The 27254-nt window shown below is 37.3% G+C and overlaps 1 protein-coding gene across 5 annotated transcripts in view; it reads right to left on the bottom strand.

Moving 5' to 3' along the window:
- The window catches only part of LOC110023368 (haloacid dehalogenase-like hydrolase domain-containing protein At3g48420), a 76709-nt gene that overhangs the window by 10375 nt on the left and 39080 nt on the right, over window positions 1-27254 (bottom strand). For 3 of the 5 annotated variants that reach the window (XM_020722750.1, XM_020722751.1, XM_020722749.1), the window contains 2 exons: window positions 8976-9042; window positions 6032-6127 (listed from right to left, as the gene is read on the bottom strand). In XM_020722750.1, the coding sequence (XP_020578409.1) occupies window positions 6032-6127; window positions 8976-9042 (163 nt within the window). Of the gene's footprint in view, window positions 1-2937; window positions 3013-6031; window positions 6128-6774; window positions 6850-8975; window positions 9043-27254 lie in introns of those variants that run through there. The other 2 variants (XM_020722752.1, XM_020722754.1) reach the window with 2 other exon arrangements.

Here is a 27254-nt window from a genome sequence, read left to right as displayed (position 1 = left end):
CAATCTGGAAGCAGACAACGAGATTCTAGTCAACAGGGAAGCTAACTACGGGATTTCATATAACCCTTACAGTCGCGGTTGGAGCTAGCAGAGAAGCATCGTTATGCGGTACAGGGTGTGGGATTGCGATAATCGTGGTAAGATACATATACAATCGTGAAACGAGATAGTCGGGAAGTGACGACGGGATCACGTAAAATAGAGGAGACAATGGATCCGTGATATAGTCAAAATTCAAGCTAGGTAGGAAGTCAATGATTGGATTGATGCTCACAACAATTCCACTTCTCTGATCGAAAATCGTTAAAGAGTAATGTCAGTTGAAAAAATAGAGGCTTTGGAGGAGAAAGTACATCAAGAAATGAGCCAAATCATATCAGAAATGAAGGAGTGTTTCTCGTCCATTGAGGGACGGCTTTTGTCTATGGAGGGAAAATTCACAACCCTAGAAGAAATAATGAAGAAGATCGTTGAATTTCACACAAAACTGCCTGTTGCGGGATCAAACAACAGTTTCAGGTATGGATGTGAGCAACAACACTTGAAAGAAATAGTGTGGTATTCAAAAGGCTAAAACAAATGAAAGTAAACATGATCGAGCAAAGGAGTTGGGAGCGAATTTGAGCGGCAACATCTAGATGGAATTATACAATATCTAAAGGTTTAGAACTAGCGGTAGAAGGCAGAACTAAACGGTGTACAATTTGAGACTGGGAAGACCAATTGGAAGGATTTTGATCAGGAACAAGAAACCACGGTGGTTGGGACACCAGCAAAGGCTGCATTTAACCGTGCTAGTGTCTTTTGTTGTGGCAACATTCTGGGTAGAAGATAATTCAGGACTAATGAGGGGAACGGGATAGGTCGAGACAGTAGAGATGTTTGTAAGGGACCAATTTTGACGCTACAGAGTATTCAGAAGGTGGACAAGTTATGGATGCTAGGAGGGTGACCACAGTTTGTGGAAGATTTTGATAAAGCTCAAGATCATTGTAAGGGAAAATCGGAACATAGGTTTGGGATTCTGGATCAAGTAGCAGAGCAATAAAAGACGCGTGATACAAACTTAGAAGAGCTTACGACGATGGATGACTAGATGAGCTACTGGAGGAGTTGTTTGGGGCTGCGGTATTTTTCAAGATTGAATTGAAGTCAGAGTACCAACAAGTTCGAATGTGGTCGAAGAAAGTGCACAAGACTATATTTCAAACTCATGAGGGTCACTATTACTTTCTGATTAAACGACATTATTTAGTAGCATTTATTCCCCGCCTTGAGGACAGTGTGGCACGACCTGAGCCAGGGCATGTAGTAAACCAAGAAGGAAACGGACGGTCAGACGATGGAAATCATATCACGGTTATCCTAATTCTAATTCTAACACTGACAATTTAATATTCAAATCATACATGAAAGAGCTACAAAAGAAAACAATTAAAAATTAATAAATAAAAAATTTGTACATTTATTTTTATTGTTCTCGTCTTCTATACAAATTCGTTCTTCTATTCATCTTGTTCAAATGTTTAAAACCTAAAAAAAAATATTAAAACAACATGAGTTATCTAAAGATAACCAAGGAGTAATGACACTTCTAAACAAAAGTAATCCAAGGTAAAAAAATTTAATATGCATACGAGTTTATAAGAAATCATATAATATGCTAGTGTTTCACATTTTTATAAGCAATATGATGTTAGTTAATGCATGTATCACGAATATTTTTCCAAATAAACATACACTTATTTTTCATATGTGTTTATTTTAACTTTACTTTTATTTTATACTCTTTGCATACATGTCTATCTCTGTGAGAATTACCGTTAACAAAATCTTACACACCCTTAGCCGATATTGCCCCATCGACTTTCGTCGGCACAGCAGTTAGCGATTTACACATCGTAATTATCTAGGGTGGAAAGACCCTTACCTGCCTTCGGCCGATATTATTTTTTCAACGTAGCGGTTAGCAATGTAAACATCACAATTTTCTAGGAATGTAAGTTCTGGTCTACTCGCTCCTGACCGATATTATCTCATCGGCACAACAATTAGTGATCTAATCATACAATTGACTATGGTGGTGGAAAAACTCTACGAACGCAGATACACTGACACCCCCTGCCTGCACAAATAGAGAATGAAATCTCCTGCACAAATAGAGAATGAAATCTTTGTCTAAATATGCACATACAAGCATTCACATATAAGCTATTTCATTCTTTAGAGCATATATTATTCTGAGACATCTCCATACATCTATTAACATGCATACTTACTCTGTTGTGCAACTATTCATCATGCATATCTCTCAGATCATGTATATCTCTTGCATCGTTCATCTCTTATCTCATGCATCCTTTTTATATCATGCTTATATTTCCTACATATCTATCTTACATGCCTATGTTACATATAATGTCGATCAAAATATATCATTTATCCCATGCATACACATCATTTCCTATTATTCTTATCACATATATTTTTCATATCCAACAATATGAAGGATCTGATTAAAATAAGGCATTCATGGAATCAAACATATAATTTGAAATAAAGAAGATTATAGAAATTTTGAAACACAATTACTCACCCCGATGGTCATGCTCAATTTTAAGCAATTAGCTGGTTGTTGGATAACTTTTCTATTGATTTATATAATTAAAAGAACAAAATTGAACATTAAGATTCAACCAATTTTCACCTAGCAAATTATTCTTCCTAAATTAGCATATAGATTACTTACCTGGATTTGAGGAGCTGCCCTATGACGATCTGCTACACGCTTGACTCGAACTTTTCGCTTTAGGTAAACAACCTGGAATATGTAATATCTTAGGATTTTATAAATCTTCGGCCTATAAAGTAATTAAACCCAAAAAGTAATGTTCTTACCTCCAATGAACTTCTCGGCACAAGTCCGCCTTTCTGAAGCTGCCAAATATTCTTCCCGCTTCTTCCTATCTTCTCAATCGTCCTTTCACCTTCACTAATTTTGTTTTAAAACCCCTAAGAATACATGCACTCCACTCATAACACTTCTGACATAATCAACGGCTACCGGAAACAAACAATGCACAAAAAATGAGGTAAAACTTAAAATGGAAGCAAAAGAAAGAAAATGAAAATCTCAAATAGCATGAAATAAGGTTTCATACTCACCGATTTCACCCGGAGCCCTACAAATTTGGTCTGCAACTCTGTGCGAGAAACTCGCCTCTTCTGTACAACTCGGCTACAATGCGAGATCGCACGGAGCCGTGACCGAGCGTTGAAATCGCGAGAGAGAAAGATCGGGAGAGGAAATTGGAAGTGGGACGCGGCTTATTGCATGTCGTGCAACTTCCAAGGTGTCACTCTCTCTCATTGCTCACGATTGTGGGCTTTGTTGTGATCGCAACTTCCACCCTTAAGTCTTCTGTCGAGCGAAACAAGAGGGAGGGAGAGGAGTATCGGGAGGGGAGAAAAAGTTTTGAGAGTTTTGACGGATGATTACCCTATTCAACGCATATAAAGCATGGGTAAAGTCGTTTGGGGACAGTGATGCAAGATTTTGAAGGGTTAATTAAGGTTTAATTATGTTAATTAACTTATAATTTTTTTATACCTTTCAATTCATTCAAAATTTACATACAAGTATTAAATATTAAATTGATCAATTTTTCGTGTAGAATTTTATAAAATTATTTTGATTGCAATTTCAGGGATTCGAAATTTGGGATATATTTTAGGTCGTCAAAATTTTTATCCAATTTCTCAAAACTGATTATTACACAATGTATCTTTTTTGGATGGGAGTATTGCTACGCCGACGTCTAAGGGTAATTCAGTCTTTCATTAATTATTATTGTAAGGTATAAATAGGGCATATTATGTTTATGCATGAAATTTTAGTCTTGAGTCTTAGGGTTAAGATTTAGGAGAGATCAGCTACCTCTCGAATTATAGGCGTTGGGAGAGATCGTTTGCCTCTCCAATTGTAGGTGCTTATCTTTATGCATTCGTGTTGTGTTGTTTTGTATTAGGAAAGAAAAAAATATTTCGCCCAAAGTTCTATGGAAAAATTTTCTTGATTTGTATCAAAATGGTATCAATATTACTATAATGTAAATAAACTTAACAATAGTGATACCTTTCATTCATGCTAAGTCTTATTCTAACCCAGATATGATGATGATCATTAAACTACTATTACATTATAAATTATGATTTTCAAATTGCTCGTGTTGCAAGCCTCACGTATTGTTGTTTATTAGTTAATAAACATAAGTTGCCTTGTGGGTTTGAATATCAAACTCATTTATGGAAAAAAATTTATTTTAATAAAATTTATCAGATTGCTTTGTGAAACATCACTCTAAAAGCAAACCTTTCAAAGTAATTATTTCACTAATTCAATGCATGAATTAAAATTAAAGTTCTTCATTTAGACTTCTACCGATTTGGGTAGTTATTTTATGCAGTTAATCTTCCATCTTTCCTATTAGTTGTTTTTGTTTCCAAGTCGAATTATGGTTAAAGACTCAATTGATGCAATGAAATTTTATTTCATTATATTTAAGCTTATATTTTTTGTTCATAACTATTTATACATAAATGCTTCCTTCTTGAATATAAAAAAATTTTTATCGATCTTGACTTTTCAAGATTAATCTTACCAATTTAGATCAATGCCTTAATGTCCCGCATTGTCCTGATGACCATTGCGACCTCAAGTGTGACACCAAACACCAACCTTACTAGAAAAATAAAGTCAATAGGTTAGGTCAACCAATACTAGTAATATCATTTCTGAACTCGCGACAATCATTAAAAACAGCATTTTCTTCACTTGTTCCAGTATATATGCCAACTAAATCAACTATATTAAAAGGTTACACAGAAGAGCACATTTTGCTGCAACAAAAAGTATGATAGCCAACTTCTCTTTACCAATACCAACCTTGCACATCCTTACCTCTTATGCTTATTGCTGTACAAAATCAAGTTTACCACCATGTATTTTTTTGTTGGAGAACCTATCTCAATTGTTGAGATATACTAACGCCAAACATAAATCCAACCATTAAACTTAAACCCAAAGTCATAAGAAAATCCATGGTATTGACGGAGCCAAATTATTATTTTATCATTAGATATTGGATATTGGACAATTATCATTTTGAAATGGAAACCAACAATATCCCTCCCATAAAAAATTTTCCATATGATAATCAACTGTCCGCTTGAAAAAGAAAAAAAAAACACATCATTGATGAATGTCAGCATTGCACTGATCGATACTAAACATGGGTGTATAATTTGACATCAAACACTCAAAAGACTAGCAAAATCACGATCTGAGTAGATAATCTCAAGTTAGACCTAATAAGTTAGTTCAAACAGATTTTTCAAAAATGATATAACCCCATGAGTTAGGCCAACCAAAAGTACTATCAATAAATGGATCCGTGTGATTCCCATGTTGAAGATTTATTTTAATCTAATAAACCAACTCTGCTCCTCACAGCTTCTAGGTGCTTGATGAAAGAAAGGTGTTCAAGGTAATACATACGACTCATTTACCAATTTAGCGTTCACATATTCCCATATTTTGAAACATAGGTGTCCAAATTTTACTTTTCGAATATAACGCTCAAATGCTTGTTTCAAGTTTCGATGTGAGAAATATTAATAATCTATATATGAATCACCTAATAGCCAAGAAGAAATTTGAATACATTGTTGTGTAAATTAGAAATGGCCAAAAGAACCAAAAGACACAAAGGTCATTATGAAATAAAACATGATGGAGATTGATGAAATATGGCGCGCTAAGACAAAAAAAAAAAGGTCACATTTGCATGCTGAAATATCAAATTCCACGGTTTCGGAGCCAAACAGAAGCAAAGTAATTTTTTACCCGATCCTACTATCATGCCTAAAACATGGTTATAATTTTCAAGGATCCTCAGGTACAGCAGTTACAGCATTAAGTGGATAAATGTCAAAGACAGCAAAAATAAAGAGAGTTTTTTTTCATAAATACCGGATCAGGCTTTTTTCGAGGAACAACATCTCCAGCAAAGATTGTTATCTTATCAGCTCTCTCAGGACCCAACAAGAAGGAAACTATGGCTGAAACCTGCAACAATTATATAGTTCCAGTTGTCAAAAAAATAAACTAAATTGGCAACCGATAGTTATATAAATATATAAAAATTAAGGTACGTATTTCTCAAACAGGTCTTCAATTCCCATGCAGAATAATGAACAAATACCCCAATAAGAGAACACCTACCGGCATTTCATGAATTATAATAAATAAACACTTTTGAAACAATGGGAAAAACTTTCAAAGATAGAATTGGTGATGAAAGTCCAATCATCCAATTAAAACAAGATGAAAACCTAGGAAATCATCGTCAGAAGAGAGTGAGTGCACCAGCAGTAAAGCTGGTGAATATCATGACAAGAGAAACATTTCTTGCCTCTCTTTTTTTTTTTTTTTTGGTCCTTTCTTTCTTTTTTCTTCTCTACTTGAAGCCAAGATTTGTTTACAAGATTTTTTATTTAATTGGTGGAATTTTTAGAGCGACCTTCAATCTTCATCAAACAAAATCAATAGATACAAGCGAGGCACATGGATCAACCATCAGCCGTGATCACGGTGATTCAAAACTAAAGAAAAAGTAATGATTTAAAGACAACATTGCATTTATAAATCACATAACAAGATGACCATCAAAACAATGTGATATTCACTTTCAAGCCTTCTTGAAACGAGCTCACCTCAAATCTTCATCACCAAGAGAGCTCTTTCCGAAATAGGAAGAGAAGAAACAGTCCGGAGAAGAGAGGAGGTAGCTGAACATTTGCATAAATGAGATGTCAAAATTTGCCCTTGAAGAGAGAACACTGGGGTTTCAAGAAGTTATTTTTCATGATTCTTCATTCAATCATTCGTTGATTTAAAAAAAAAAAAACTCCACATACTTATATACAATTGGGACTCACAAAATTGCCAAAACACTCAAGGCTCGAACAAAAAAGGATCACATTTGTCTTTATTACATAACATAAAATAAATCCAGCATAATTAATAAAAAGCACAATTAAAACATGTCTAAATTAATTACACACATGTTTAATATCAATAATTTACTATTAATAGTGTTAATTATTTAGTTTCCTTTCCGGTTATATCCTATTTGTTATTTTTCCTAGTTTATAACTTCTGTAATATCATCCTATATCCTATATCATGGAGTGAGATTTGGGTATTATATTTTTCTTATTTTAGAATCATTGTATCATGTAGTTATACCCCTTTCAATTGCAAAATTATTGTCTTGCTCAATTCCAAACCTACAAGATACAAAGTCATGAATCTTGCCCTAGCCGTCAAGACATTACCCTAGTTGTCGAAACTTCCCTACAAGCCATCCCCTACAGTTTTCAGCCATCGAATTCCCACCGTCGGTCTCTCCCCTGCAGGTTTCAGCCGCGATTACCCTTGCCTGCAGGCTTTCTCGCCATCGGGCACTCCCCTGCTGGCTGTCTCGCAGCCAGATCTTCCTCAAGCAGCCAAATCTCTCCTCTGCAGGTTCTCCCACCGCCGGATCTCCCTCCGTCCGGCTAGAATCTTCCCCTGGCCCTATTTAGCTGTCAGCTGCTTAAGGGACCATCTATGTCTATGTCTCGACACCCATCCGATGTTGTCCTTGAGTCCACCGAACGATAGGCACCTACCTCAATCTCTCCGCAGATTAGAGAACATGACAGCCCCATGAATCTTTTTATTACCACTCGTAAACTCAACGGCTCGAATTTCCTCCAACGATCTCAAGCTATTTCGTTGTTCATCAAAGGTAGAGGTAAATTCGGCCACTTCACATATATGATTTGTGAACTTCCAAAGGCTGACCAACATATGCAGCATGGGAAGTGGAGAACTCTATAGTTATGTCATGGATGATTAATTCCAAGAAAACCTCGATTTGTCATACCTATTTCTTTCGTCTGCCAATGCCCCTCTGAATTGTCATTTGAGAAACCTAGTCAAACGTAGGGAATTCAAATAATTCTATGAAGTTTCTAATAAAATCTGTGAGGCAAAACATGGCTTAAAAACAGTGACCCAGTACCATAACGAATCGGTTTCCTTATGGATGGAATGTGACATCTTCTATGACTACACATGAGACTCTCTTGCGGATCTACCACTCCTCGAAAAAATTCTAGAAAATGATAGTGTGTTCCAATTTCTGACGAGCCTGAACAAGGATCTCGACAAAGTCCGTTGTCGTATACTTGGTCGTGGTCCTCTTCCTTCAACTCAGGCAGCATTCACCCAGATCTGTTGCGAAGAAAGCCGAAGGCTTGTCATGCTTGGCAACTCCATTAATTCAACCGAGTCTTCAGCCTTTATCTCTAACAGTGTTCCACACTCTACCACGCCGTCGTGATCCTCTTCCAATTAAGTTTTCATTAAGATAATTAAAGTTATATTTATATTGAATTAATTTGAGATGGGACGATTCATTTATTAATTACTTAAATAAGTTTCAACAAATTATGGCAAATTGAATGAATTTTGATTTTATTAATACTAAATAATGATTATTCATATGTGGAATTAATTATAAAAAAATAATCATGATAATACCATATCAATCAATTATGCTTTCATGTTTTTGTTGTCAAAAATATTTTTTATACTAGTTTCTCAAACATGAAACAACAATCAAAATATAATCTTATCATAAGTGAACATAAAATAAAATCAAATCAAAACAAAAGCTTAACAAATCCAAACATGGCCTAAAATATCTTAAACTTAAAAATGCTAAAAAAATTTTAAAGATTTAGTAATGACCATTTGTCAATTTTTTTGAAGCCATTGAAAACCATAACTGCATACATAAAAAATCTCAAGATTTACTATAAGAAAAAAAGTAATCGATATTCATCAGAAACTTGATAATACATACCGCCTTCTCATTTGATGTACTGCAAACAGCAACTTTTACCCCTTTAGTCAAAGCATCATCAATGAGCCTATCAGATCAAAATTTGTCTCAGCGAAACTATAGGAACTGTTAAAAATCTATCAGATCATAACTCATTGCTGATGAAAATGAGCATATAAATGCACTATTCATCACAAAAAACAAAGAATCAGGTAAAGTTCCTATTAAAATAGGATCTTAATCAACTAATGGATAAAATGCTTTAGTGTAAGAGCAAATGCATCATACAACAAATACCCATATGCAGAAAAACACAACTGCGTGCACAGGAGTAGATGTGTTGGCCTGAGAATTTTAAGTTTCAAAATTTGTAACAAGAACTAGCTGCTTCAAGCCTGACTCACTAAATAGACCAAAAAAAAAGAATCAAAACTCCAAATAAGTTAGTTATTTCAATATAGGATATATTAATGTGTGAAGCTAGTCAGTTCTAGAATTTTTACACCTACATACATATCAACAAAATAACAAGCATCTAGATATGACAAGTATATAAAATTATGACAATACAATGTTGTATTTCAATATCCATAAACTGCACTCCTACAATGGAAATTAAAAGCAAGGTATAAATATCCGCAAAGTAAACAGCTAAATCAATGATTAGTTCCAAAACCACATATTGATGAACGAGGGGGAAAATAGAAAAAATACGAGAGGGAAAGAATATGAGAAAAGAGAGGCCTTGAATGGCTCTTCGTTTCATTCAGTTAATAATCTCTACTTAGCTTTAGGGAACTCATTTATAGAATAAAAAATAAAAAATAAATAAATATTTAAAACGCCAGAAAAAGGGAACTCATTTATAATACAAGGAAACCATTCACCCGAAGAACCCAGAATAACTTATCTGACTGATACAGAAATTCATCACACAATCAAGTGGAAACAAATATTATTGTTGAATTCAAATAGGAAATACAATAAGACAATATAAAAATTTGAAATTGCAACAAACAACACACAATACCAGCCCGAGGGTTGAATCCAGGATGTAAGTGGTGCCGACAAGGAGTTGGGCCTCCAGAGAGATGGCAAAGGAGAGGTTAGTTGGCTGGTATGTGAGGCCGCAATAAGGGGGAGATGGCAGCAGTAAGAGGAAATGAGGAACTGCCGGAACAACAAATGAATTGGTTGTCATAGGCAAAGGCAACAAGGGAAATGGGGATGGAAACAACAAGAACGGCAAAGGTTTGTTATCCTAGATGCGATGGCAAGAAAAGGGATATTAAAAGCAATTGTAGCGAAGATGCGAGGGGGGGCTTAGGGTGGCGGTAGCACAGGTGGACCTGCGAGGGTAAGGAAGTCGGTGCAGTAAAAGGATGGGGAAGGGTATTGGAAGGGGAAACATTACCTCAGGGACGAGATACAACCAAAGCACCACTCAGAACCCTTGGATATATCCCTAGAAAAAAAAAAGACCTAACAACTGTCCTAAAACAAACATAACAAAAAGACTAAACCGTAAAGCCAACACGAGCAAATTTATAACGCTTGATAAATAGGAGTGGGCCCCCTCGTGAAGGGAGGCTGCGCTCCTTAGGTTAGAGGGGCGGTCGGCCCTCCAAAAGCTTGGACCAGTTCGGTCTAGGACAGAGACGTGGCGTTTACCGTGTCACTGGCACAATTTGCTCAACGTCTAGGATTAAGGGTGGTGGCAAAACTAGACCTAGTGTTACTAAAGGGATGAAGAAACTACACACATAGAGATACCTATTGAAAACTTTCATGGCTTGAAATTACCGCTATATGGTACATAATCGTCAACATTGAAAGAGACACTAAGATTCAAGCCAATAATAAAATTAATAATATATGCATTTGATCAAAGCTTTTTATGTACTTTGTAAGGTGGCATGAGCAAGGAGCTTCTTAAATGTGTCAAACATGAATAGTTTAGGTAGATTACTAACAAATACTCACCTTTATTATATCCACGTCATTTCAAAGAAACATCTGATATAACTAAATGCATTTCATTTAGAAATCAATTTAAGATTAAATATTAAAATTCAATTAACGTTTAATATAAAAGTTCCCACCCAATTGTTATATTCAAGTGATTATAAGTTGATTTTTTAAAAAAGAGCTTAAGTATTATATAAGACATCGCATACAATTTTTACTCTTAAAAAAGACTTTATAAACAAATTCAAGGTTTCTTAGGGGTGAAAGCCCCATGATAAATTATCCCTCTTAAGCAAGAGAGAATTTTTAAAGCAAATTTAAATGCTCGAAAGCAACTTGTTTTAGAAGCAATACTTTGGATTAGATACAAGGAAAATAAATCAATATTAGTTAATAGGGGAATAATAATGAACACGATCAAAATCTAGATTTCCATTATCTCAAATTATCAGGCCATCTCTTAGCAAATAGAGATAATCGACCCACTCTAATAGAAGAAAATTGAAAACAATCATGTTATTAATTATTTCCATAAAATAGTAAATAATCTTAAAAAAAGTTAAACTTTATTTCACCTCATTTAGAGTCAAAATGGGGAGAGATAAATTTTTTAATTGGGACTATTTATTTTAATCCAATTGTTGGTATCATTATTATTATTTTAACATTTAATAAATTTTAAATTAGTTAAATTTTTAAAATGATAATTTTTTAATAAACATACAATGTTATCCAAGTGAATAAAATGATTTGTTTCAAATATTTAACACTATTTAGTAATTTTTAACAACAAATTTAATTAATATAAGTAATTAATCATTTAAAGTGGATTTAAAGATACTCATATAATCCAATATTTGCAAAAACAATAATAAAAAATTCAAATTTGATCATATTTTAATAATTAATTAACAAAAAAAATAAATTTTTGATAATATGTATGTACGTATGCACGAATGTATGTACGTACGTACGCACGCATGTATGTATATATATATACATATATATAAGTCATATATGAAAATGGCGCCGAGCTCTGCTAGGGTTTCGCCCGATGGCGAAACTCAGCGTTAACCTCCGGCTTCACTCCATCGTCTTCGTGCGTGGCTACTGTTTCGTTGGCTTCAGATACAATCTCGCTCGTTGTTTACTGAGTTTTCTTCATTCTCGGTCGTCTTCTCTGGACAGCTACGTCGGCACCGCGTCGTCGCTGCTTGGCTTCCTCGTCGCAAGTCGTTGTTTCCATCGCTGCCTTTTCACCCTCGTCACACGTCGCTGTTTTGCTGCTTCGCACGCCGCTTGTCGTCTGCGTCAAGTGCATTCGTCCTCGATCGCAGACTACGTCCCGCTGCTCAGCGATAATGCTCACGCAGTGAAGCACCGGCCAAGGTGATGGCTTTAGGGGTTCTTCCCTACGCCGCCACCCTCACTGGTGATAATCCCGCTCCCGACCGTCTTTCGAATATGTTTCCGCAAAGTTACCACGATACTTTTTCTCTAGGCGTTGGAACCGAATTTCTCAAAAAAACATCCCGTAAAAATGGCAAACATGCAATCTTTCTCACAGCGGCCGAGATCTCCACCCTAGCTGCGCCCTGCTGATTGTTCTTAGTAGGTAAGTTTCTTTATGAAAGCCCTAAACTTGAGCTAATTCGAAAGGATTTTGAGCAAATGAAGCTGAAAGGGGGTTGAAAGATTGGTAAATTTGATGGTCGGCACATTCTCATTCAATTATCAATGATACAGATTATGCTCATTTGTTTGAGAGAAGACTCCTTTGAATATACAACCAGGTGATGAAGGTTTTAAAATGAACGGTAGATTTTGACCCTCGTACTGAACCTCCTACCATTCTTGTTTGACTGTGCTTCCCAGGTTTGAAGGTCCACCTTTACGATCAAGAGCTCATCTTCGCTTTAGCGATGGTATACGGTAAACCTCTCAAAACTGATATGCTTATAATGAATCTGACTCAGCCTTCTGAAGCCAGAATTTTGATAGAACGGGATATTACTTTACCTTTTCCGGGAGAGATGGATTGACACACAGCATCAGGGATTTTGGAAGCAAGCATAACTTGAATAGATACCTCTTTATTGCACCCACTGTCGGATGTTTGTACACTCTCTTTCTCAATGTTATCATTTGCATCTAAATCTAAAATCTCAGAGTAAAAATGTTACTGAATCTGCCCCACTTCATACATGTCCCTCTTCCGCCCCCAAGTGCATTCCACAGACTTTGAAGCACCGGTTGACACGATGTCACCTCTCCCTCCTAATGTCGGAGACAATACTTTTTATGCTCTTCTGACTGATGTATTGGCAGATGGTTCACTTAGGCATCCTACAGTCTCTATCACTATTGAAAACAATACTGCAAGATCCTTACCTCCAAAGGATATTATTCGGTCTGATAATCACGATAGTATCGCAGTTCCACAACCTCAGGAAACATCAGGTGCTGAGGAGAGATTTACCATCTCTTCAGAATGAGAACGTTGTTATTATTAATCAGGAGCTAGGGGCTCATCCTCTTCTACATGCCCGACAATCTGTTGATCACATCAATCAGATGAGCCAATCTTCGGATGAGGAATGACAGATATACACATCTAGGAAGAAAAAGAAGAATGAAGGCACACACCAGCTTGGGAACTTAATGGATGATACTTTAGTAACTTCGGGTAATGACACGACACTCGGCAATTTGTTAGCTGGCTCAATTCCTAGAACCAGAGGCGAGACCAAGCTGACTTGTCCCTAGCAACTGATTTTCTGTGAGTTATGAATTTTAGAGTTTTATCTATGTCTTATTTTTTTTAGGATGTTAGTGTTTGTGTATCGTATGGGTAGGGCGCCTATATTGGGTCCTCTCATACAACATTTATGTACCTTTTCAATTCAAAAAAAAAAATTCTTACTCTAATATTCTTACTCTAATATTTAGCTATTATGTACATTTTTAGGATGTTAGTGTCTGTGTATCGTATGGGTATTCGCTCGAAACCCTGGTTTGATTCCTTAGTTCGTCAATCTTTTCTCTGGTGCTCGACGACGATGAAGGGCTCTGTGTTCGTCGTCTTCGATGAAGGGCTTCGGCGCTGTTTTCCTTTTCAAGCTCCAGTTTCGAGCTACGGTTTCACCTGCAGTTTTTTATTCGCAAAAGGGCGCACCTTCTGCTCGCTTCCTGCCCGGTAGAACTTTTCCTGTTCGCTTTCTACCCGCTAGACTATTTTTCTCCTATCTTGTGAAGGAGATGGTCACGACGCTTCCGTTCCTATGCAAATGCTCTTGCCGCCGACTTTCCTACATGTGCCCCTCCTCGAGGTTCAGCGTCTGATTTTTTGCTATCGGTAAGTCTTGCAAAGAATCTTTCCATGAGGCTCTTGAAGCTGGAGGTGATCACACTTTTATTAAAAAGTTTGGGAAAAAAATGGAAAGTCTGCACTTATTCTCACAGAGGTTGAAACTGGTACTCTCGCGTCCTCTTGGCATTTCTCCCTAGTGGGGAAATTTTTTTATGGTCACCCAAAACTGGAGATCATTAGGAATGAGTTTGATACTATGAAACTACAAGGCAGTAGGAACATTTACCTACTTGACAGTAGGCATATACTTATTCAACTATCTCATGATACCGATTACACTCGCGTTTTCTCTCGAAAAGCTATCAAGATTGACAATTGTTTTATGAAAATTTTGAAGTAAACTGTCGGTTTTTATTCAAAAGCGGAGTTCTCTATCATTCCTGTTTGGATAAATTTTCAGGGTTAAAATTACATTTGTTCAACATGAAAATCCTCTACTCATTAGCAACTACTTACGGTAAGTCTCTCAAGGTGAATAGTCCTACGCTTGCTGTTACTAGATAGACCCTCTATGGTTTGTGTATTAGTTGAGAGAAGTATCACTCAACCAGCTCCGGATGAGATATGAATTGGCACTATGCACAATGGGTATTGACAAAAAAGTTGAAAAGGAATTACATCCTCCTTATTGCTCTCATTGTAGAATGTTTGGTCACAGCTCTACTATTTGCTATCGTTGGCATTCTCATCTAAGACTGAATATCGCTAAAGAACAGCCACCTACTACCCTGTTGAGAAGATGCAACATGATACTCTTCCCAATGTCGTAGTTTCTGAAGAAGAACAACATAATACTGCTACAAATTCAGTTGTGCTCATAGCACTACATGTCAAGACACACGAGAGTACTCATTTGATCCAATAACAGATCAGCTGGTACAACATGTAGTTGTTTCTAATGTCCAACAATCTGCACATTCCCAACACACATTAGACCAAGATCAGGTCTATTCTAGGAAGAAGAAGAGTGAACTCGGGAACATATTGGATGATACATTGGTCACTACTGGCAATGACAATCATCTTACCAACTTATTAGTTTGTTTCTTTTCTAGAACCAGAGGCAGAGGCAAAATCAAATTGGGTTGTTCTCTAGCCACCTGATACTATGTATTTCCACATTTTTAGGCTTTTTATTTGTCTCTAATGTGCTTTTCAATATTTTCTAGTTGTGAAACCTCTTATGATTTTGTTGTGAGCAGGGTGTCATGTTTGGGTCTTCCATCACATTGCATCTATATCTTTCTCTCTAGTTAATATATTAGCCTTTTTGGGCTTTCAAAATATATATAGCAGAGTTCGAGCGCTCGACCGCAGATATATATATATCATTGATGTCGGCTGCGGTCGAGAGCTCGAGCTCTGCTAGGGTTTACAATAGTGATTTCCTTCGCATTTGATTATACCACTTGAAGGAGAGGGGCTCGCAACTCATTTCGTCGACTCGTCGACTCTCGCTCCCTTTTGCGTCTGTGTCGGCATCGTCGGTCGCAGATTCTGCGTCGTTTTGATGCTGCAATCCCAGCTTTTGTGCCCGACGTCTCTTTCCTTCTATTTCGATCTTCTGCTTTAACATTTCTTCGTTTCGACCGTCTGCGCCCTAGCTTCTCTCCGGCACGACACCGTGCTTTCCGACACAGTGTCATTTTGTCTACTTCTCGTTGTAGGTGATCGCTAGCACCTCCCCTTGCTCTGATGACTCTTCCATCTTCTTTGGTTGAACCGACAAAGGTCTCCCTTACACACGTCGTGGGTAACCCTCAGGTGGAGTCCGAGTTGGTATTCCCCTTAAGCTATAAGGATTATCGCGATGGTACAGATGATCGCACTTTTGTTAAGGGAAGTATGAAATGTGGAAAAATAACAATTTTTTTCTCTGACTCCGAAATTTTTACCCTGACAGAAAAATTCAAGTTTGCTCTTATTGGAAAATTTCAGTGGAGGCACCTACTTATGGATGTTATCAGAAAGAGTGATGATGATCTTAAGCTAGTAGGCAAGTGGAAAGTGATGGGCTCATGGAGGGAAGACATGTGTTGATTCAACTAACAGTGGCTGAAACTACACTCGAATTTTCTCCGAGAAATATCTTAATATCGCAGGCAAATCAATGAAATTACTCAAGTGGTCTCCTGATTTCGACCCAAATCATGAAACTCCCACTGTACCGGTATGATTTAGTCTACCTGGTCTCAAACTATATTTTTTTCGCATTTTTTCACCATCAGATTCTCTACTCTATTGAGGTCATCCTTTGGGATCCTTTGAAGCTAAATCTGTTTACTTTCAACCTAACTAGACCTTCGATGGTCATAATACTTGTGAAAAGGGATATTACTTTACCTGATGTTACTGAAGTCTGGTTGGGCACAACATATAATGGATATTGACAACAAATTGTCATGGAACAAAAGACCCCATATTATACCCAACGTAAGTTGTTTGGGCATATCCTTGATAAATGAAAGGTTCAAGTGAATAAGGATGGGTCTAACCCCACTGTTCTAGACATTTTAGTTCCACCTGGGGAGGATAATGTTGCCCCTGTGCCCCCCACATGACATTGTTGTTACTGTTACTGTGAGTGGTGTGATGCTGACACCTTCAAACCCCATAGAAAACAATACTAGTGGACTATTACCTACAAAGGACGGTATTCAGATTGATAATTAGGAGAAACTCGCAGCTCCCCCTCTTCAGAAAGTATCCGGTGTAGAGGCAACCCATACTTCACGGATAATAGAACCTATTGTGGGTACTACGGTTGGTAATTCTTCTACTTCAGCTCTACCACCTCATCAGACTGATTCTTCGGATAAGGAATGGCAAGTTTACACTTCCAGGAGGAAGAAGAAGAAAAAGAATAGATATCTACTTGAGTTCAGGAGTCTTATGGATGATACTTTGGTTACGTTAGTTAATGATACACACCTTACCAATCTGCTAGTTGGATCCCTTCCAAGAACTAAAGCCAGAGGCAAAACAAGATTGAGATGACCCTCATTTTTTCAGCGTCCGGATGGTTTTGGGCTTTTTTATTTTTATATGTACCCTTTTTTAACTTTTTTGGGTGTGTTGTATCATATGGGTTGGGTATATTTTTAGGTTCACTCAAACAGCCTATATGTATCTTTTCTCTTTAATATATTAGCCCTTGGGCTTTTAAAAAATAATAAATAATGTATGTATATATATATATATATTAAAAAGCCCAAAGGCTAATATATTAAAAATAAGCATGATACAGATAAATTGTGTGGGAGGGCCCAAACATGGCAATCTGCCAACACGATAACCACCATATGCAAATGGTTCCAAAAAGAGAAAATACAAAAAATACATGAGATGCCTAAAGAAAAGAAAAATGAAAAACCAAAAAGTGTAATATATACACACACACACACACACACACAATATATCTAATATCGCGATGTCTCTGTCTCTGCTGCTAGGGTTTGCGTTTCTATGGAGATTTGGGTGATCCTTCGTCATGGTGCGTTCTTTCGCCGCAGACACGGCTAACGGTCGTGGCGAGGCAAGTCGGAGGTCTCGCTCTTATGTCAGCATCACCGCTTATGGTGTTCCTAACTTCCCCTCTGTTTTCTACAAAAATCTCGAGCTCGATTTTGTCTCCTCTTTTGTTAGCCGCCCCGGCCGGAAAGTGGGAAAGCTTGCTCTCTTCCTCACTGATGCTGAGAATGTTGAACTTATCTCTTCTTGTCGTTTACATCTGGTCAAAAAGTTCATTTATGATATTCCTAAGCTAGATTTTCTTAGACAAAACTTTGAGCTGATGAAGCTCACGGAAGAGTGGAAAATTAGTTCACTGGATGGAAGGCACATTTTGAGTCAGTTAGCGAACGAGGAAGATTATACTCGGTTGTTTGTTAGGCATAAGATCCGGTTTGAGAATGTTGGGATGAAGGTGCTAAAATGGTCTTCTAGTTTTAATCATGAGGTTCTTTTCTCTTTAGCGGCTATGTTTGGGAGACCGCTGAAATTAGATGCTCCTACGTATAACCTTACACGACCCTCCTTGGCTAGAGTTCTGATCAAAAGGGATGTCACTTTACCTCCTCCGAATGAGAATTGGATCGGTTCGGAGCATATAAGTTACTGGCAAAAGGTAAGTTGAGAGCAACACCCTTCCTATTGTAAACATTGTCAGATGTTTGGACGTGATCAAGAGCACTGTTTCAAGTTTAATCCTGATTTAAGGAAAAGGGAGGGGAGGATTCAGCCGCAGGGGCCTGATGGTGCGGCTGCTAGGTCTGTACCAGCTGCTGCCCCCCTTCTTCCCTTACGCATGTGACAGAGGGCAGGATTGATGTTCCTGACTCTACTCCCTCAGATCCTCATCTGAAGGGGGCTTCTGTTTCCGTCTCTACACCTCCTATTACTGTTTTGAATACTGATAGTGCTAATACGCAAATTTTTAATGGTCTGGCGCTTCCTATTATTCCTAATTCCTCCTCTCCTCCTCTTAATTTGATGGTTGCTAGTAATCAGGATGGTGTTTCTGTACAAGTTCTGTTATCCCGGCTAAAGATGAAGGTACGGTTTTGGCTGATGATTTGGCTACAGGTACGGTTTCTGGGCAGGATCCTGTTATCCTGGTTTGTGATGAAGGGGCGCGTCTGTCCTTGCCATCCATCCTTGATGCCCACAATATGGAAAACATATCTCATATTTCTAATCTCAATGATAATCTCTGAGAACTCCCTTTAGATGATATTTCAAAAATTTTGAGGGATGAATGACATGTACAAAAATATCGTAGAAGGAAAAATAAGTCATATAAGGAGATTCAAAATTTTTGCACTGGGAGTAATGGGTTAGATAAGAATCAATTTTTCTCTTATGATAAAAATGGACGATCCTGACCTAGATCCTCTAGAAGGGTAATTTATTTTTTTATGTTTAATATTCTTATATGGAATATCAGGGGAATTGCGGATCCTCAATCTCTTGGTAGACTTAAACTTTTGTCTAGGATTCATAAGGTGGATATGCTTGCTATTTTGGAACCCTTGGTCGCCTCCCCGGATGATCGTATTTTGGGTAAATTCAAAAACTTCAATTTTTTTGCTAATTTTTCTAACAAAATCTAATTGTTTTGGAGAAAGCATGTTACAATTGAGATCATTACGGATGATAGACAGTTTGTTCATACCAATTTCAATATGGACGTGTTCTCTGGCTTTCTTACTTTTGTTTATGTTGGGACTTCTAATGTTGCAAGAGCTGATCTCTAGCACAAGCTTGTTGTTATGGGCACTTCTATCAATCAAAACTGGATGGTTGGTGGTGATTTCAACATGGTGATGCATGAGTCTTAAAAGCTTAGTGGCAGAAGATTTGATTCCACTTTAACTAATAATTTTAATGAGTCTATGGCTCTTGCTGGTATCTCGAATTTGGGGTTTATTGGCTCTAAATTTACCTGGAAGAGGAGCAAGCTCTTTGAAAGACTTGATAGATGTCTTGCTAATCAGCAGTGAAACACTTCTTATGATTTCTCTAAAGTGCAGCACCTTTCCAGAACATGATCGGATCACAGTCCTATTATCTTATCCTTTGATTTTTATAAAAAGACCTCTATCTACCACTTTCGATTTTTAAATGTCTGGGCTAGATATGATGATTTCTTGAGATTTGTTGTGGCTAACCGGAAGTGTGAGGAGAGGGGTAACGCTGGTATGTTCTTTGGAAACTTCACAAGATGGTTGCAGCTGATTTGAGATTTTGGAATTGGGATGTTTTTGAAGATGTCCATGTAGAGTTAAAAAAGCTGAACAAAGGGTAAGCAATCTTCAAGCTCTTGATGAGAACACCATTGGCATTATTCACGAGTTAGAGGATGCTAATAAAGAACTTCTTGAGGCTTCTCTTTAGGAGGAGGAGTTGCTTCAACAAAGGGCGGGGGAAACTCACTTTACTCAAGGTGATAGAAATATTAAGTATTTTCACGCTTGTATCAAACAAAAAAGAGCTAATAACATCATTGTGAGAATTAAAAACAATGAGGGGCATGGGATTACTGGAGATGAGGAAATTGGGGAGAATGTTTTGTCGCAATTTGCTAAACTTTTTGAGTTTCATGAGACGACGGGCAATATTGATGCCTCTTTGTTTGAAGATGTGAGACATCATATGATGCATATGGATCTTTGTGCTATTCCTACGATTGAGGAGATTTATTCCACTCTCCTTGAGATTAACTATAATAAGGCCCCGGGGCCTGATGACTTTACTTCTGCTTTCTATATTACTTGTTGAAATAATGTTAAGGATCACGTTGTGGCGGCCATACAAAGTTTCTTTAAAGGGGAAATGCTGGAAATTATTTTTCGGCTGCAACTATTGTCCTTATTCCTAAGAACAATCAGAAGAGCTCTTGGGATCATTTTAGACCTATTTCCCTCACCTCTGTGATTTCTAAGTTGATTAGTAAGATTTTGGTCAAACGCCTTCAACCTTATATTCACAAGTTAATCTCCTTGAATCAGTCTGCTTTTATTCAGGGGAGGGGGATTACTAATAATATTATGCTGACCCAGGAACTCGCTCTTGACCTTGAAAAAGTGTAGAAGGGGCAACATGATTAGTAAACTGGATATTCGGAAGGCCTGTGATTCGGTTAGTTGGGATTTTATATTGAAGATTCTTCATGCTCGTGGCTTCTCTTAGGAGTTCTGCAATATTATAAAATATTGGCTTAATTCTAATAAGTATAGCATTCTCGTTAATGGCAATTCTCGGGGGTTTTTCAGTGCGGGCCGTGGGATTAAGTAGGGAGATCCTTTATTCCCCACTATTTTCATTTTAATTTTTGATTATCTCTCCCGTTTTCTCAACAATATTTTCACAGGAAACTCCAAGCTGCATTATTCTCACAAATCTAGTATGTTGGTGTCTCACTTGGCCTATGCTGATGATATGATCCTCTTTTCTAATGCAAGCAAGAATTCAGTGAAGGTGATTCATAATGCCATGATTGATTTTCAACTTATCTCGGGTCTTTCATTCAATGCTAGTAAATGTAAATATATTTTTGGGGAAAACGATAAATCGCTCTAATGCCTCTTGGATTACTAACTATACGGGTTTCTCCCCCTCTAATCTCCCACTTAAATATTTGGAGGTTTTCATTCTCAAAGGCAAGAAGAGACGTATTCAGTTTAACGAGGTTGTGTAGAAGATTCAGAAAAGAATCATGGACTGGAAAAATAACTTCCTCTCTTTTGGGGTCGTATTACTTTGTTGAGAAGTATTCTTGGGTCTCTTCCTTTATATATACTTCAGGTTCTTCAACCCAAAAGAAGTACTATCTTGTCTCTTAAAACATGTTTCAATAAGTTCTTATGGGTTGGAAATCACTCTGGTAGAAGATGGTTACCTTGGAAAGATGTTTGTAAACCCATAAACGTCGATGATTTGGGTTTCAAATCATTGAATCATTTGGCTGATATTAATGTCTTCAAATAAAGGTTAAATTTTAAAAAGAATGTGTCGTTATGGGCCAATTTTATGCATGGGAAGTACTGTTGTTTCTCTCAACCTGCTTTGACTAATTGGTAGTTGGGTAACTCCACGATATGAAAGAGAATGTTGAAGGTTAGAGATTGGGCGAGGGATTTCATTTATTGGGAGGGGGTGGAGGTAACCTCTCCTTTTAGCAAGATTGTTGGTCTCATGCTTTGTTGAACATGAGGGATTTGCAGTTTCCTAATCTCAAGTTCTCCGATGTTTGGGTTGATGGTCATTGGAATCTTCCTCTTCTTACTAGCATATTGGGTTTAAAGCGAGCTAATTTTATTTCTACGATACCTTTTGATTCTCTCTTGCATGACACTCCTCATTTGAAATTACCTATGGCAAATTCTATTATTAAATTCTTATATGTTGCTCGCCACAACTTTCAAAACACCTCTTGGGAAGAAGGGGTATGGAGTTGGGCCTTAAACCCGTCTATGTCCTTAGTCTGACGGATATTTCACTCGATTATTCCTTCTGATGACATTCTTAAGATGAAAGGTTTGGGAATTGCTTCCAGGTGTTGTTTCTGTTTGATGGCGGAGAAGTCAATTGAACATATCTTTTTCTCGTGCCCCTATGCTTTATTTATTTGGGGAAAGGCTGGAAAGTGGTTTGGCAGTTGTCTTTCCCCTTAGAAGAATCTTTCTCTCACCACCTTGAGTTGCAACCCGGATGGTAAGAAAAAACACTTATGGCAAATATATCCTTATATCATTTGGTGGTTTATCTGGATCCTAGGAATGATATTATTCATGAGGGCAAGGAGATTCATAAAATGATGGTTTTCACTAACATCATTTCTTACATTAATAAGCTATGGAGGCTTGGTAATTCCAAACAAGGTTTCTTCTCAGGTATTAATTATTTTGAATGTGGCTGTTAGAAGAGTCCCGCGTCCTCCTATTTTGGTCAATTGGACTCCACCCCCTAGAGGGTGGATTAAATTTAACATTGATGGGAGTTGGAAGGTTTCTAGTGTTGGGTGTGGGGGCATTGCTAGGAATCATTATGGAAAGTGTATTATTTTTTTCTCCACTCCTACTTTTGCGGATCCCCCTCTTGTGGCAAAGGCTAGAGCTATTTTATCTGCTGCTCTTTTGGCTTATTCTCCTAGTTGGAAATACATCATTTTTTAATGTGATAATCACTCCTTGATTGATATTTTTACTAAGGGTTTCGATACTCCTTGGGATATTCTTTATTATGTTAGAAGGATTAATAGTCTTATTTCCTATATGAATGTGGTTTGGAATTTTATTTATCAGGAGGGTAATCAACCTGCAAACTGGCTTGCTAATTTGGGAGGTTCTAGTCAGTTTTGTAGGATGGGAGCAGTTCCCCCTCCTCTCCATACTTTGCTTGTGGGGGATAATTTGGAAACTCCTTATATTCGTACTTATGCATTACCTTGAGGAGGTATGTGGTGGTCGAGTGGCTGGGTTCAGCCTTTGATGTGTCTTGGCTGGGTTTCTCTCTTTGTTACTCCTCTTCGGGGGTTGCTTAGATGCGAATGATTGGGTTAATGCTTTTCTTCTCGAGAAGTATGTGATGTTGAGCCTTTTACTTTTAGATTGGAGGGTTTGGAGGTTCCCTCTGATGAGTCATTTTTGGAAGGCCCAGGGCACCCTTTTTAATGATGATTTTGTTGTTGGAGATGGGGGTATTTGCGGGTTACGGGCTGAGAGTTTACTCTGGGGGGTTTTTGTTTTTCTTTTTCTTTCGGGTTGTCTTATACTTCCCGGTTCGTCTTTAGCAAGGAGGCCCAGGGCTCCTCTACTACTGGGGTGATGTCTGTGGGAAGGTGTTATATTGGGGGAAGGTTTGTTGGGGACTATAGTTTCTGGAGACTTCATGAGCTGCATTATTTTCACCTGGGGTCTATTTGTGAGCAATTTGGTTCTCATTTGGAGGCCCATGGCTCCTATTCTTTCTTTGTTTCCCTATAATTCTGGTGGCATTGTTACGATTGGTTGGATTGCCTTTACTGTTTGGAAGCTGGAGGAAGGACCACCTTTATATTTTCTTTAAAATTGGTTTTCACTTTATTTTTTATTTCTTCAGATCTTTTACGATGCAGGTTGAGGATCCGGTCGTCTTAAGCTTTGGACTTTTGGGGAGAGTTGTTTTTGATCTCTTTGGATTGCGGCATGCTGGTTCTTTTGTCTGCTCGTGGGATTGCTTTTGGATAATCATTGCTAACCGGAAGATTTTTTCTATACATCTCTTTTGGGTATACCTGTAATTTTGGAAGTTTCTTTTTGTGTGAGTTGTATTATGGGGAGAGGAACCCCTAGGGGTGTTTACATGTATTTTTGGTTTCTTAGTAGGGGATCCTCCCCCCTCAATTCTCTGTACCTTTTCTTTTAATTAATGCGTAGGGAGCCACCGTTGCTCTTTTCCCATATATACACACACACATATACATATCAAAATATAGCAACTTAAGCAAGTTGGTTTATTATTATTGCTTTTAAATTTGTTACAATTTCTACCTCGTGTAGAAAATTGGTGTCATTTTCCTAAACTATCCGTGACATTTTCATTTACTACGATTAGCTGTATATAATTGGTGTCTCACCAAATTTTAGTTACTACAATTAATTTGTACATAATTTATGTCATGGGATACTCCTGACTTATGAAGTTGGAGTAAATGCTTCTAGGTGACATTACAATTGCTATCTAGCATAGTTAATTGATGTCACATACTTTAAAATTTATTTGTTAGTGAAATTCTAGTTGCTACTTCGACCAGCTATATGATGTTACTTTTTCAAATATTATCTCTGTTTATGATGCTAGAAACTATTAGCCTATAAGTTCTTCTCCAAAGTAACACTTGAAGCCTCAAATTTTAATGCACTTTTTTTTTTGTATTGCCTCTAACAGTTTGCTCAATCTCACGACCATTCCTAATTTGAAGTTTTCTTTCATCACTTTATTATTTGTGCATTTGACCTTTTTTTCTAAATTTCAAATGTTCGAAACTTATTGTTATTGAATAAATCATAATTATTAAAAACTATTTATTGATGTGGGCTACGTCTGAGGCGGTGGTGCAATGGAGCTAATGCACTACAGTTTTTCTGTTTAGCAAAACAGCATTTTGCTTGCTTTTTCAAAAATTTACAACTGAAAATTGTGTTTTATCACCGAATTTGGATAAGTACGATGGCTGATAGAAAGTTGTGGTAAGTTTTTTTTTTTTTTAAGTATAATAGTCAGTGCACATTTTTGAACAATAGCTTCTTCTGCAGTAGATTCGCAGTTGCTTCTTCAAATAATTGTAGCAACCCTCAACAAACCCATTGTTTAATTTTGGTTGTTTAAGAAGCCTTTTATACACAAAACATATATGTATATATGATATGTAGTTCATGAAAACTTTATTTCATAAAAGCATTACTTTGTGCTTTGCGCATTTAAGCTAAAATTAACCCTTGTCGGTTGTATTGCGCTTAACTCTGATAACACAATAAAACAAATTCAAATATAGTCCCTAAATACAAATATTCAAATACAATAGAAAAACCTTAATCAATCATACCCATCCATATATAACATAAGTCGAAATTAGATGAACATCATCACATATTCTTTGAATTATTGGTTATGCTAAAGTTACGCATCCAATAGCATCAACTCTAAATTAGGTATCTCCATAATTACACTAAAACCATGTTTTAAGATTATATCTTCTGACATTGATTTGGGCAGAGCAATCTTTATAATTGCAGCTTATAAAAACTAAAAAACAGCATGAGCATGAAATAACAAACAAAAAAATAAAATCAATCATTTTTTCCATTAGCCATTCAATGCTTATATATATCCATTTATTGGTAGTTTCACTAAAGCAATATCCTTGATTTCATTCTCAGTCAGATTAAACCTAGTCGCATCTTTCTAACCATATGCAACCAATACACTGCCAAATAAAAAAATGTTCATCTACACTGATTTCTATTTTAGATGAGCAGTCAACTTTAATAATTCCTATGGCATCTACATCTTCATTTAATCTCACTGAAGATATTAACAATTCCTAGAATCGCATAACTCTAAAGTTATGCACCCAATAACATCAACTCTAAAATATGTATCTACATGATTGCCTCAAAACCATGTTTTAAGATCACATCTTCCGACATCGATTTGGGCAGAGCCATCTTTATAATTGCAACTTATAAAATCTAAAAAACAACATGAGACATGAAATTACAAAGAAAAAAAAAACCTAGTCATTTTTTAGTAGCTTCTCTAAAGGAATATCTTTGGTTTCGTTCTCAATCTGACCATATGAAACCAATACACTGCCAAATGCAAATTTAAACCGGCAAAACAAAAAAAAGTTCATCTACACTGATTTCTATTTTAGATGACCAGTTAACTTTAATAATTCCTATCGCATCTAAATTTTCATTTAATTTCACCGAAGCTATTAAAAATTCCTAGGATGTGTTGACCTCATTTTTAGTGAGGTCTTAGTCTCCTACTCCTATGAACCCCAAATCTAGCCTTAGGAGTCCCTTGTTGACCATCCTAGCGGACTAGCAATGGAGCCCACCTCCCGTAGAACTTCAAGCCACTTCCTGACTCATTTTTGTGAAGAAACTCGTATGAGTGGTTCCAAGCACTCAACTTCTAGTTGAAAGGGCTAAGGACCAACATGTAGAGGGCCCGAAAATGAGTTCCTATAGGATCAAATAGCCTTAGGTGAACCATTTGTGACTCGAACACTCGTGAACGCCTCAACTCACGCACTTACTGTTATTGTTAGGGTTACACGCGCGCACAAATGACACAGAAATCGATGCACTTTTTTTTAACGGGACGCGGGCTCGGACTCAACTCATGTTCAACTCGGATTCGATTTAGACTGGACTCGAGCCTGAACAAGAGTTAAGTAATTTGAATTTCAAATTTCAAATTTCAAATGAAATATTTAATCCAGCTTTAATGAAATTTAATTAGGAGATGTGTCATGCCAAATAAAACTCCTCCCCCGTTTGGAAATTCATTAATACCCGCCTATTATCACATAACGGACTTTTTGGAATTCCTCGAATACAAGATCCCGATTAGCTCCTTCCTGGCATTCGACCCCATCTTCTTCTCCCGCTCGTCCATTCTCCTTTGCACCGAAACCCCTCTCCCTCGCCACCGAAATCCTCGTCTGCTCCTCTGCTCTCACCTCCTCCTTCACAGACCGAAATCCTCCGCCGCAGACCCCATCTGCTCTGTTCGATCCCGTCTCCTGCACCGCCCCATCTGCTCTGTTTGATCCCGTCTCCCGCACCGAAGCCTCGTCTTCCCGTCTTCTCGAGCTCGCCTCCCTCCTCTTACTCGACCGAAGGCCCCCGATCGCCTCGCCTCTCTGCAGTGAAGCCGAGCTCGCCTCGCCTCTCTGCAGCGAAGCCGAG

This window comes from Phalaenopsis equestris, unplaced genomic scaffold (genome assembly GCF_001263595.1).
Source record: "Phalaenopsis equestris unplaced genomic scaffold, ASM126359v1 Scaffold000224, whole genome shotgun sequence".
In the NCBI taxonomy this organism is placed as follows: Eukaryota; Viridiplantae; Streptophyta; class Magnoliopsida; order Asparagales; family Orchidaceae; genus Phalaenopsis; species Phalaenopsis equestris.
The sequence above is the reverse complement of the archived record's forward strand: the minus strand, read 5'-3'. Positions and strand labels throughout refer to the sequence as shown.